The sequence below is a fragment of the Tachyglossus aculeatus genome, chromosome X2 (genome assembly GCF_015852505.1).
Source record: "Tachyglossus aculeatus isolate mTacAcu1 chromosome X2, mTacAcu1.pri, whole genome shotgun sequence".
NCBI lineage: Eukaryota > Metazoa > Chordata > Mammalia > Monotremata > Tachyglossidae > Tachyglossus > Tachyglossus aculeatus.
Genome location: NC_052100.1, coordinates 5124736 through 5137411, shown reverse-complemented (window position 1 = coordinate 5137411; position 12676 = coordinate 5124736). Strand labels below are relative to the sequence as shown.

The 12676-nt window shown below is 58.0% G+C and overlaps 2 protein-coding genes across 2 annotated transcripts; one reads left to right on the top strand and one right to left on the bottom strand.

Annotated features, from left to right (window-relative positions):
- Positions 1-80: 80 nt before the first annotated feature.
- PRELID1 (PRELI domain containing 1) lies at positions 81-7085 on the bottom strand. The gene is made up of 5 exons (XM_038771140.1): positions 6891-7085; positions 1986-2211; positions 1740-1853; positions 1563-1641; positions 81-481 (listed from the first exon to the last, which is right to left on the bottom strand). Exons 1-5 carry the CDS (start codon positions 6980-6982, stop codon positions 327-329), a joined length of 666 nt encoding a protein of 221 aa, XP_038627068.1. The 5' UTR covers positions 6983-7085; the 3' UTR covers positions 81-326.
- Positions 7086-7627: 542 nt separating this feature from the next.
- RAB24 (RAB24, member RAS oncogene family) lies at positions 7628-12505 on the top strand. The gene is made up of 10 exons (XM_038771143.1): positions 7628-7735; positions 7784-7807; positions 7872-8161; positions 9033-9101; positions 9843-9921; positions 10128-10195; positions 11661-11760; positions 11857-11907; positions 12050-12112; positions 12229-12505. The coding sequence occupies exons 3-10, from the start codon at positions 8045-8047 to the stop codon at positions 12291-12293; spliced, it is 612 nt and encodes a 203-aa protein (XP_038627071.1). The 5' UTR covers positions 7628-7735; positions 7784-7807; positions 7872-8044; the 3' UTR covers positions 12294-12505.
- Positions 12506-12676: the final 171 nt, after the last annotated feature.

Sequence of the window (12676 nt, the reverse complement as noted above, 5' to 3'; positions counted from 1 at the left end):
AGGTCCGATCCACCGACTGCGCCCTCGTCTCTGGCGGGGGTCCGGCCCCCTGCCCACAAACCACACGTGCCTGCCGCCGCTGGCCTTCGGTAATGGGAGGTGATTATTTTAATGATAAATTACAACTCGGACGGTATTTGGGGGGGGGAGAGGGAGCACGCGGGTGGAGGCGGGGAACGGACACAGCGTTAAGTCTTTAGGGAAGACAGTATTGAAGCGTTAAGTCTTTCGGGGAGACAGTATTGAATTAAAAAAAATAGATTCTGGTGGGGCCCCGGCCCGCTCGTGGCTCGGGGTGGGGGTCCCCCGGGGCGAGGGCAGGGGAGCTACACATAGTGTTGCTGCTGTTGCTGCTGCTGCTGCTTGGTGGCCGCCTTGCTGGCCAGGTCCTTGGCCTTCTCGGTCGCGGCCAGAGCCGTCTCCTTCGCCTTCTCGGTGGCTTCCTTGGCCGTTTCCACCAGCGTCTTGGAAGGAGCCTCGCCTGCGGCGGAGAGGGTTTATTGTTCCATCGGCCTCTCCCCGGCGCTCAGCCCGCAGTGTGCATTCAATAAATACGACTGCGTGGATGAACGGATGGAGGAGGGTGGGCTGGCACTGGGCCTGGCGCTGCCAGCCTACCTCAGCCGCCCCCGGCGCCCTCCCTTTCATTCAGTTGTATTTACTGAGTGCTTACCGTGTGAATGGCACTGTACTGAGTGCTCGGGAGAGTCCTGCAGAACACTAAACAAGACGCGTTCCCCGCCCGGGATAACAATAATAATGGTAGTATTTAAGCACTTAGGATGGGCAAAGCACTATTCTAAGTACTGGGGAGCTCACCTCCAGGAGGCCTTCCCAGACTGAGCCCCTTCCTTCCTCTCCCCCTCGTCCCCCTCTCCATCCCCCCCATCTTACCTCCTTCCTTTCCCCACAGCACCTGTATATATGTATATATGTTTGTACATATTTATTACTCTATTTTACTTGTACATATCTATTCTATTTATTTCATTTTGTTAGTATGTTTGGTTTTGTTCTCTGTCTCCCCCTTTTAGACTGTGAGCCCACTGTTGGGTAGGGACTGTCTCTATATGTTGCCAATTTGTACTTACCAAGCGCTTAGTACAGTGCTCTGCACACAGTAAGCGCTCAATAAATACGATTGATGATGATGATGGGGAGGTTACAAGATGCTCAGGTTGTCCCACGGCGGGCTCACAGTTTTAATCCCCATTTTACAGATGAGCTCACTGAGGCCCAAAGAAGTGAAGTGACTTGCACAAGATGCTCAGGTTGTCCCACGGCAGGCTCACAGTTTTAATCCCCATTTTACAGATGAGCTCACTGAGGCCCAAAGAAGTGAAGTGACTTGCACAAGATGCTCAGGTTGTCCCACAGCAGGCTCACGGTTTTAATCCCCATTTTACAGATGAGCTCACTGAGGCCCAAAGAAGTGACGTGACTTGCCCCAAGTCACACAGCTGACAGTTGGCGGAGCGGGGATTTGAACCCATGACCTCTGACTCTTTCCACTGAGCCACGCCGCTCCTGCCAAGGTGGGGGTGGGGAGGGGGCAGATTTACCTTGCAGTTTAGCCAGGATGTACTCAAAGCCCTTGGTGGTCTTGGTCACGTTGCTCTTGAAGCGGGCCAGGCCGAACTCCTGGAGGCGGAAGGGGCGGCGGTGCTGACCCCCGCCGCCGCCACCCCCTCCCCACCGGAGTCCGGCGCCGGCCCCCGAGCCCTCCCCAGCCTGCTGACCTGGACGGCCCTGGACACTCCAAATAAGCTGGAGGAGACCCAGGCTTCCCGGCGGATTTCGGTCCAGCCGCTGTTCTCTGGGTTCACCCGGTAAACGCACCGCTCCTCCACCACCTGGAACGGCCCGGACCCCTCAGGGAGGCGGCTCCCTCCGGCCCGCCGTCCCCGGGTGGGGGGTGGGTGGGGGGGACGGGCCCTCCGCGGCTCCACCCCCCGCCCCCCCCACCCCAGGGGTGGGAGACTCGCCATCAGCCGGGCGTGGTTGATGTTCCAGGTGAAGGTGGTCATGGTCTGGTTGCTTGGGTCCACGATGGAGTCCTCCAGGATGTAGACGGAGTGGGCCACGTTGGCCGGGAGGAAGCGCTCGGCCCAGCGGGGGGCCCGGCTCGTCTTGGTCAGCAGCCGCCGGGACAGCAGCTTGCGGTCCGGGGTCACCTCCCGGTGCACGATGTCTTCCGTGAGGACATGCTTGCTGCGGCGACACCCAGGAGGCCCCGGGGGCGGTTAGCCCGGTCCCCCCACTCCCCCCTCAACGGTAACAACGAGCCCGGGCTGCCTTCGGGGCTTACTACCTTTCCACCGGGTTCTCCCAAGTGCTCGTCAAGTGGTACTCTCCCAAGCGCTTACTACAGCGCTCACAGTCAGCACTCGGCAAATACGACCGATTGACCCGTACGGTGCTCTGCATACAGTCAGCACTCCCATCAATACGACCGACTGACAAGTACGGTGCTCTGCATACAGGAAGTGCTCAATACTACTACCAATAATAATGATGATGGCATTTATTAAGCGCTTACTATGTGCAAAGCACTGTTCTAAGCGCTGGGGAGGTTACAAGGTGATCAGGTTGTCCCACGGGGCGCTCACCGTCTTAACCCCCATTTTACAGATGAGGGAACTGAGGCACGGAGAAGTGAAGTGACTTGCCCAAAGTCACACAGCTGACAAGTGGCGGAGCAGGATTTGAACCCACGACCTCTGACTCCAAAGCGCGGGTTCTTTCCACTGAGCCACACTGCTTCTCTTCAATACAACTGATTAGTACAGTGCTCTGCACGTGACAAGCACTCTATAAAAACAACTGACTAGAATAGTGCTTTGCAAACAGTAAGCACTCAAATGCACCTTACTAGTGTTCAGCACACAGTAAGCACTCAATAAATATGATCGATTCACCACAATGCTCTGCACACAATAAGCGCTCAATAAATAGGACTAAATAGTACAGTGCTCTGCACGCAGCGAACACTCAATAATACGATCAACTAGATTGCTCTGCATACTGTAAGCACTCAAATATGAAGGACCATGGGGCCCTGTGCACAGTAAGCGCTCAATAAATAGGACTAAATAGTACAGTGCTCTGCACACAGTGAGCACTCAATAATATGATCCATTAATTAGATTGCTCTGCATACTGTAAGCGCTCAATAAATACGACGGACCGACTATTACAGGGCTGTGTGCATAGTAAGCACTCAATAAATAGGACTAAATAGTACAGTGCTCTGCACACAGTGAGCACTCAATAATACGATCCATTAACTAGACTGCATACTGTAAGCGCTCAATAAATACGACGGACCGACTATTACAGGGCTCTGTGCATAGTAAGCACTCAATAAATAGGACTAAATAGTACAGTGCTCTGCACACAGTGAACACTCAATACGATCCATTAACTACACTGCTCTGCATACTGTGAGCGCTCAATAAATACGACGGACCAACTATTACAGGGCTGTGCGCATAGTAAGCACTCAATAAATAGGACTAAATAGTACAGTGCTCTGCACACAGTGAGCACTCAATAATACGATCCATTAACTAGACTGCTCTGCATACTGTAAGCGCTCAATAAATACGACGGAACGACTATTACAGGGCTCTGCGCATAGTAAGCACTCAATGAATAGGACTAAATAGTACAGTGCTCGGCACACAGTGAGCACTCAATAATACGATCCATTAACTAGATTGCTCTGCATACTGTAAGCGCTCAATAAATACGACGTACCATTACAGGGCTCTGCGCATAGTAAGCACTCAATAAATAGGACTAAATAGTACAGTGCTTTGCACACAGTGAGCACTCAATAATATGATCCATTAACTAGATTGCTCTGCATACTGTAAGCGCTCAATAAATACGACGGACCGACTATTACAGGGCTCTGCGCATAGTAAGCACTCAATGAATACGATCAACTACACTGCTCGTGACACAGCGCTCAATAAATACGACCGATCGGTAGAGTGCTTCGCACACAGTAAGCGCTCAATGCCACGGAGTGATCGATTGATGGCGAGGACGGAATCGGATCGGACGCAACCCCCGTCCCACGAGAGCCTCCCCATCTAAGAGGGAGGGAGGACGGGCATCCGACGCCCATTTTACAGTTGAGGAGGGCGAGGCCCAGAGAAGTGAAGTGACCCGTCCAAGGTCACACGGCAGTCAAGTGAGCGGCGCAGCTGGGATCGCCTTTCTAGACTGTGAGCCCACTGTTGGGTAGGGACCGTCTCTATATGTTGCCAATATAAGTGCTCCGCACACAGTAAGCGCTCAGTAAATATGACTGAATTGAACTGTTGCCAACTTGTACTTCCCAAGCGCTTAGTACAGTGCACACAGTAAGCACTCAGTAAATATGACTGAATTGAACTGTTGCCAACTTGTACTTCCCAAGCGCTTAGTATCAATCAATCAATCGTATTTATTGAGCGCTTACTGTGTGCAGAGCACTGTACTAAGCGCTTGGGAAGTCCAAGTTGGCAACATCTAGAGATGGTCCCTACCCAACAGTGGGCTCACAGTCTAGAAGGGGGAGACAGAGAACAAAACCAAACATACTAACAAAATAAAATAAGTAGAATAGATATGTGCAAGATAAATAGAGTAATAAATATGTACAAACATATATACAGGTGCTGTGGGGAAGGGAAGTACAGTGCTCTGCATACAGTAAGCGCTCAATAAATACGATTGAATGAATGAATGAACTTGTACTTCCCAAGCGCTTAGTACAGTGCTCTGCACACAGTAAGCGCTCATTAAATACAATTGATTGAATGAATGAAAATCCCCTTCTAGACTGTGAGCCCGCTGTTGGGTAGGGACTGTCTCTATGTGTTGCCGACCTGTACTTCCCAAGCGCTTAGTCCAGTGCTCTGCACACAGTAAGCGCTCAATAAATACGACTGACTGGTTGATTGATTGATTGTGAGCCCGTTGCTGGGTAGGGATTGTCTCTGTGGCCGAGTTGCACTTTCCAAGCGCTTAGTCCAGTGCTCTGCCCACAGTAAGCGCTCAATAAATACGACTGACTGAATGTTGAGAACGGTGTTTCGCCCATAGTAAGCGCTTAGCGAATGCCGTCATTATTATTATGATTGTGAGAAGCCGGGTGTCCCGACCTCCCGCTCGGCCTTGCCGGGCGGGAGGGAGGGAGGGAGAGGGTGGATGGAGGCCGGGCCTGCGCCGCGGAAGGTCGTGGGTTCTAATCCCGCCCCCGCCAGGCGCCTGCTGTGTGACCTTGGCCAAGTGGCTTCACTTCCCCGGGCCTCCGTCCCCTCCGACCCAGCCCGGCGCTTACTACGGTGCCTGCCCCGGGGGAGGCGCTGAGAAAACGGGAAGGCCACCACGATGGCTCCCCCCGGGGCCCGATGGATTCCATTAGATAGATAAGAAGATAGATAGACATCTAATATAGATAGATAAGATAGATAGATGAGATATCTAATATAGATAGATAGATAGATAGATGAGATATCTAATATAGATAGATAGATAGAGATATCTAATATAGATAGATAGATAGATGAGATATCTAATATAGATAGATAGATAGATGAGATATCTAATATAGATAGATAGATAGATGAGATATCTAATATAGATAGATGATAGATAGATAGATAGATAGATAGATAGATAGATAGATAGATAGATAGATAGGATATAGGTCTGTGTGTGGGGTCGGGGGGCGGGCTGGGCTCGGGGCAAACTCCAACCCAGGCGTCCGGGATCCCGGGGCAAACAGCTCCAAGCGCCATCACCGCCCTTGGTCCGAACCGGGACACTAGACTCGGGACGGGACCGGACCGGACCGGAAAAGACAGGAAAGGACCGGACAGGGCAGGGCGGACCGACAAAGACAGGACAGGACCGCACAGGACCGGACAGGACGGACCGGCAAAGACAGGACCGGACAGGACAGGAAAAGACAGGTCGGACCGGCAAAGACAGGACAGGACAGGACAGGACCGGCCAGGCCAGGAAAAGACAGGACGGACCGGTAAAGTAAGGACAGGACAGGAAAAGACAGGACAGGACCGGACCAGACAGGACAGGAAAAGACAGGACAGGACCAGACCAGACAGGACAGGAAAAGACAGGACAGGGCAGGGCAGGACAGGCCAGGAAAAGACAGGACAGGACAGGACCGGACAGGCCAGGAAAAGACAGGACGGCCCGGCAAAGAAAGGACAGGACAGGACCGGACAGGCCAGGAAAAGACAGGACAGGACCGGACAGGCCAGGAAAAGACAGGACGGCCCGGCAAAGAAAGGACAGGACAGGAAACGACAGGACAGGACCGGACAGGCCAGGAAAAGACAGGACGGCCCGGTAAAGAAAGGACAGGACAGGACAGGGCAGGACAGGCCAGGAAAAGACAGGACAGGACCGGACAGGCCAGGAAAAGACAGGACGGCCCGGCAAAGAAAGGACAGGACAGGACCGGACAGGACAGGACCGGACAGGACAGGAAAAGACAGGGCGGCCCGGCAAAGAAAGGACAGGACAGGACACGACCAGACAGGACAGGAGCGGACAGGACAGAAAAAGACAGGACAGGACCCGACCAGGCAAGAAAAGACAGGACAGAACCGGACAAGAAAAGACAGGACAGGACCGGGCAGGACCCGACCAGGCAAGAAAAGACAGGACAGGACCGGACAGGGCCGGACCAGACAGGAAAGACAGGATAGGACCGGACAAGAAAAGACAGGACCGGCCAGGACCGGGCAGGGCAGGACCGGCCCGGAAAAGACAGGACAGGACCGGACAGGGCCGGACCAGACAGAACCGGATCAGACGGGACAGGGCCGGAAAAGACAGGACCGAACCGGCCAGGCCAGGCCCCTGACCTGTAGGGGTTGGGGTACCGCTGCCAGAAGGCGGCGAAGACTTGGTCCCAGGAGCTCCGCAGCAGGCTGTGGCCCACGAAGTACTTCACCATCGTCCCGCCGGCGGGTCGGGGGCGGCCGCAGCGGCGCCAGCCTCGCGCCCCGTCGCTCACCTCACCGACACCGACACCGCCACAGCCGCCGCCGCCATGAGGAGGCCGCGCGGCCTTGAGGGGGTGTGGGGGTGGGCGGGGGGGGAGGGCCGGCGCCCACTTCCGGCCCCGCCACGCCCCTTCCGGCGCCCTCCCTCCCTCCCTGCTGGCGGCCGGCGGCGGCTTCCGGTCACGTGAGAGGGGGGGAGGCCGGTCAACGGGGGCGGGCGCTTCCGGGTCCCCCGGCACGTGACGGGGGCCGGCCCCGCCCCCCGTCCCCCGGCGGCGGTGGGATGAAGCTCCGCTGAGGCCGGGGCTATTTAGGGAGCGCCCCCGGCGGGGCTGTTACTTACTGAGCTCCCGCGGGGTGCGAAGCCCGGCCCGCTCCCTTCTCGTCTCTCGACGGGGCTATTTACGGAGCTCCCCCCGTCGGGGCTATTATTTACTGAGCTCCCGCGGGGTGCGAAGCGCTGTCCTAAGCGCTCGGGCGAGCCCGGCCCGCTCCGTCTCCCTCCCTCCCTGTCTGTCGGTGTCCGGGCGCGGGTGAAGGGGCAGCCCCAGTTCCAGAGCGCCAGGCCGTGCCCAGGTGCCACCGTGCCCGGGTGCTCCGGTGCCCCTGGGCCCAGGTGCCTCCGTCACCAGGTGCCCAAGTGCTCCGGTGCCCAGGTGCCTCTGTGACCAGGTGCCCAAGTGCTCCTGTGCCCAGGTGCTCCGGTGCCCAGGTGCCTCCGTGACCAGGTGCCCAAGTGCTCCTGTGCCCAGGTGCTCCGGTGCCCCTGTGCCCAGGTGCTCCGGTGCCCAGGTGCCCAGGTGCCTCCGTGACCAGGTGCCCAAGTGCTCCTGTGCCCAGGTGCCTCCGTCACCAGGTGCCCAAGTGCTCCTGTGCCCAGGTGCCCCCGTGCCCAGGTGCTCCGGTGCCTCCGTGACCAGGTGCCCAAGTGCTCCTGTGCCCAAGTGCTCCTGTGCCCAGGTGCCCCCGTGCCCGGGTGACCAGGTGCCCCGGTGCCCCCGTGCCCCGGGACCATGAGCGGGCAGCGCGTGGACGTGAAGGTGGTGATGCTGGGCAAGGAGTACGTGGGAAAGACCAGCCTGGTGGAGCGATACGTGCACAACCGGTTCCTCGTGGGGCCCTACCAGAACGTGAGTGCTCACCTCCTCCAGGAGGCCTTCCCAGACTGAGCCCCCTCCTGCCTCTCCCCATCCCCCCCAGCTTTACCTCCTTCCCCTCCCCACAGTACCTGTATATATGGATATATGTGTGTACGGATTGATTACTCTATTTGTACATATTCTATTTATTTTACTTTGTTAAATATGTTTTGTTGTCCGTCTCCCCCTTCTAGACTGTGAGCCCGCTGTTGGGTACACACCGTCTCTATATGTTGCCAACTTGTACTTCCCAAGCACTTAGCCCAGTGCTCTGCGCACAGTAAGCGCTCAATAAACACGATTGAATGAATGAGTGAAAGTGAGTGGGCCGCACCGGCCCCGGGGCAGGTGGGGGCCATCCCCTCTGCCAGGCGGCTGCTCCTCTCCATTTATTTATTTTACTTGTACATATTTATTCTATTTTATTTTGTTGACATGTTTTGTTTTGTTGTCCGTCTCCCCCTTCTAGACTGTGAGCCCGCTGTTGGGTAGGGACCGTCTCTATATGTTGCCGACTTGGACTTCCCAAGCGCTCAGTCCAGTGCTCTGCACACAGTAAGCGCTCAATAAGTACGATTGAATGAATGAATGAAAATCCCCCTTCTAGACTGTGAGCCCGTTGTTGGGTTGGGATTGTCTCTGCGGCCGAATTGTACTTTCCAAGCGCTTAGTCCGGTGCTCTGCACACAGTAAGCGCTCAATAAATACGATTGAATGAATGAATGAAAGTTGCCCCCTACCCCCCCGCCCCCGCCCGACGTTTCCCCTCGGTGGGAGGGGTGGGGGCGCGTGGGCCAAGAGGGGTGACCTCCCCCCAAACACATCCCCCACCCCCTCTTCCACTTCCTCGACGGGCATCCAGACCATCGGGGCAGCGTTCGTGGCCAAGGTGATGTCTGTTGGCGACCGGACGGTGACCCTGGGCATCTGGGTAAGCGGGCAAGCCGTCCACCGGTCGGACTTACTGAGCGCTACGGGGAGGGGAAGCAGCAGATAATAATAATAATGACGATGATGGCACCTGTTGAGCGCTTACCATGTGCCAAGCACTGTTCTAAGCGCTGGGGAGGTGATCAGATTGTCCCATGGGGGGGCTCACGGTCTTCATCCCCGTTTTACAGATGAGGGAACTGAGGCCCGGAGAAGTGAAGCGACATGCCCAAGTTCGCGCAGCAGACATGTGGCGGAGGTGGGATTTGAACCCACGACCTCTGACTCCAAAGCCCGGGCTCTTTCCACTGAGCCACGATGGCCCCAGGCCAAAGGAGGTGCCCTCGCGGTGCCCTCCGAGGCCTGGGTGAGGGTCCCAGAACTACCCGCCCCTCCAGTGGACTGGGTGGGGGAGCCGTCGACCCGAGTAGCCGCTGCCCTTGTCCTTGCGGCCTAGTGGAAGGCGCACAGGACTCCGGGAGTCAGGAGACCCGGGTTCTAATCTCGGCTCCGCCTCCGGCCTGCCGGGTGACCTTGGCCGAGCCAGTTAACCACTCTGGGCCTCAGTTTCCTGCTCCGTAAGACGGAGATGAAAGACCCGTCCTCCCTCCCTCTGAAGCCGTGAGCCCCGGGTGGGTCGGGGGCTGTGGTTGACCCGATTGCATCCCCCCCCGGCGCTTACTGCGGTGCTCGGCCCATAAAAAGTGCTTCCCAAATAGCCCGGTGGTGGTCTTTGTTACAGGACACGGCTGGCTCCGAGCGCTACGAAGCCATGAGCCGCATTTACTACCGGGGAGCCAAGGCTGCCATCGTGTGCTACGGTGAGGGGAGAAGCTGAGGGGATGGTGGGAGAGGAGCAAGGGACTTTCTCCTCCCTTCTTTCCCTGTCCCTACCCACTCACCCACCCAGCCCGATTCGTGCTGTCCTGGGTTGGGGAAGATACCGGGCGCAGCCTTGAACCCGCCGCGTTGGGGAAGCGACGTCTGATTTGCCTCTTCCTCCTCCTCACCCTCCCGCCATCCCCAGATCTGACAGACAGCAGCAGCTTCGAGCGAGCCAAGTTCTGGGTGAAGGAACTGCACAATCTGGAGGAGGTGAGCGATCCCCTCGTCGGTGGAGTTTATTGAACGCCTTCTGTGGGCGGAGCCACTGTACTAAGCGCCTGGGAGAGGACAGTACCACAGAATGGCTTGACACGTCCCCTGCGTGCAAGAAGCTTACGGTCTAGATGTGAGGGAGACACCCTGACACGGACTGGGGTGCTCGCGAGGAGACGGGCCTTGGACGTCCAGCACACTCCCAACCCTTCCTCCCTCCCGCCACGTCACGCTCCCCCCCGGTCCGGTGAACCGCCCTTTATTCCCAAACTGTTGCAGCCCCAGCCGCGGAGGGGGAGACGCCCTTTCTGGGAGGGCCGAGTCCGGTTTGAACGGAGCCGCGTTAGGCTGGGAGACGAGAGCCCCATTTTATGGATGCGGGTGTCCTTCGGGCGCGAAGTTGCCACCGACGGTGAAATTCACTTATGCGTCTAAATGGTAGCATTCTAGAGTACCGACCGAGTGTCTGTGTGTGCGGCACTGTGCCGAGCGCTCGGGAGAGTACAGGAGAAAGTAGGCGTGATCCCGGCCCTCAAGGAGCTGACAGTCAGTCTACTGTGGGCTGTGCTAAGCACTTGGGAGACTTCAGGAGAGTCAGTAGACAGGGTCCCTGTCGTCAAGGGCTGTACAATTTAGTAGGGGAGAACGACCCCGAAGTTACTAAAGGCAGCGGGATGTGAATGAGGGGAAGAATGTGGACATAATTCCAGGGGTTTGAGTACCCAAGGGCTTAGGTGACGCAGAAGTGCCCAAGTAGCAGATTGAGGCAGATATTAATTAATTTATTGTGGTATTTGTTAAGCGCTTACTATGTGCCAGGCACTGCTTTAAGCACTGGGGTAGATAGAAGTAAATCGAGTTGGACAGAGTCCCCGTCCCACATGGGGCTCACGGTCTCGATCCCCATCTTGTAGATGAAGGAACTGAGGCACGCAGTGAGGTGACTTGCCCAAGGTCATTCATTCATTCAGTCGTATTTATTGAGCGCTTACTGTGTGCAGAGCACTGGACTAAGCACTTAGCGGACAGGCGGTGGAGCCGGGATTAGAACCCAGGTCCTTCTGACTCCGAGGCCCGGGCTCTAGCCGCTAGGCCGGGCCGCTTCTCCTGGGGTGGGAAGTTGAGAACTATTCAAGGAAGTCCGTCTGCGGAGCAGCCCGGCCTAGGGGAAGGAGGCGAGAGGGGCCCATCCCAGTGCTTAATTCAGTGCTTGGCCCAGAGTCAGCGCTTAACGGATGCCACGATGATTTGGAATTATTAGGAAGCGCGATCGGAGGAGACATCGGGGGCTGGGGGAGTGGGAGGGCACCCTTTCGGGCCTTGCCCTTTCCAGCTAACAGACAGGGCAGCCCCTTGGCTTTCCCCTGGCACTGCCCCGGCCCCGGTGCTCTCCCCGGCGGCTGAGCCCGGCCCGTGACGCCGGCGCTCACGGGGCCCGCTCCTCTCCCCCGGCCCGGCTCAGGGCTGCCAGATCTACCTGTGCGGCACCAAGAGCGACCTGCTGGAGGACGACCGCAGGCGGAGACGCGTCGACTTCCACGACGTCCAGGACTTCGCCGACGGTAGCCGGCGGGGGGGTCCCGGCGCGGGAGGGAGGGAGGGAGGGAGGGACCCCTGGAACCGGGCGGCCGGGCTCAAGGGCCGGTGTGCGTTCGCAGACATCAAAGCTCAGCTCTTCGAGACGTCCAGCAAGACGGGGCAGAGCGTAGGTGAGCGTCCCCCGGCCGGGCCCGCTCTCCTGGGGGGAGCGGGGACCGGAGGGGCCCCGGTCGGCAGAGCTTTTGAAGGGGGAAGGGGAGGGTGGGGAGGGGGCCCCGCCGGCTGCCGGAACCCTCCCCTCCTCCTTTCCAGACGAGCTGTTTCAGAAGGTGGCCGAGGATTTCGTCAGCATCACGGCCTTCCAGGTGATGACCGGTGAGTCGCCCCCTCCCCCTGCCCGCACCACCGAGCCGCCCCCTGGGTCCCGGAGGCCCCCGGCCCCACCGCAGACTGAGCCCCCCATGGACCGAGCCCCTCCTCTCTCTCCACAGAAGACAAGGGCGTTGACCTGAGCCAGAAGGGGAACCCCCACTTCTACAGCTGCTGCCACCACTGAGCTGCCGCCTCTTCTTCCTCCTCCTCCTCCTCCTCCCCATCCTCCCCCTCCTCTCCTCTCCCGGGGCAGGAGGGGCCGGGCCGGGGTCTGCCGGCCCAGAGCCGAGGCCCGGGCGGCCCCGAGGGCGGGGGCCCGGGGTGCCCGCCGGAGCTCGGGGGTCTGCACGGTATCTAAGCGTCTTCTGACTTGTAAATAAAATCACCCCATCGGGACCGGAGGTCGGCGTCCTGCTCTGAGCCCCGGCTGGTCCTCCGGCCACGGGGCCTCGGTCCACCCGACTGGGGGATGGGTGTGGGCCGGACAGGTGACTCAGGGGCAGAGGGCGGCCCCCAGCTTCCCGGCCCGGGAAGCGGGCAGTGATTTAGAGGAGGAGGCGCCGGGGG

What these genes read in the sequence shown, in the direction of transcription:
- PRELID1 (XM_038771140.1), bottom strand. Translation starts at nt 6,982, where the DNA reads ATGGTGAAGTACTTCGTGGGCCACAGCCTGCTGCGGAGCTCCTGGGAC. An exon ending in GAGTGTCCAGGGCCGTCCAG is followed by an intron (nt 1,642 to 1,739) that starts GTCAGCAGGCTG and finishes TTCCGCCTCCAG; the next exon opens with GAGTTCGGCCTGGCCCGCTT. An exon ending in CATCCTGGCTAAACTGCAAG is followed by an intron (nt 482 to 1,562) that starts GTAAATCTGCCC and finishes TCTCCGCCGCAG; the next exon opens with GCGAGGCTCCTTCCAAGACG.
- RAB24 (XM_038771143.1), top strand. Translation starts at nt 8,045, where the DNA reads ATGAGCGGGCAGCGCGTGGACGTGAAGGTGGTGATGCTGGGCAAGGAG. An exon ending in TCGTGGGGCCCTACCAGAAC is followed by an intron (nt 8,162 to 9,032) that starts GTGAGTGCTCAC and finishes ACGGGCATCCAG; the next exon opens with ACCATCGGGGCAGCGTTCGT. An exon ending in CAAGACGGGGCAGAGCGTAG is followed by an intron (nt 11,908 to 12,049) that starts GTGAGCGTCCCC and finishes CCTCCTTTCCAG; the next exon opens with ACGAGCTGTTTCAGAAGGTG.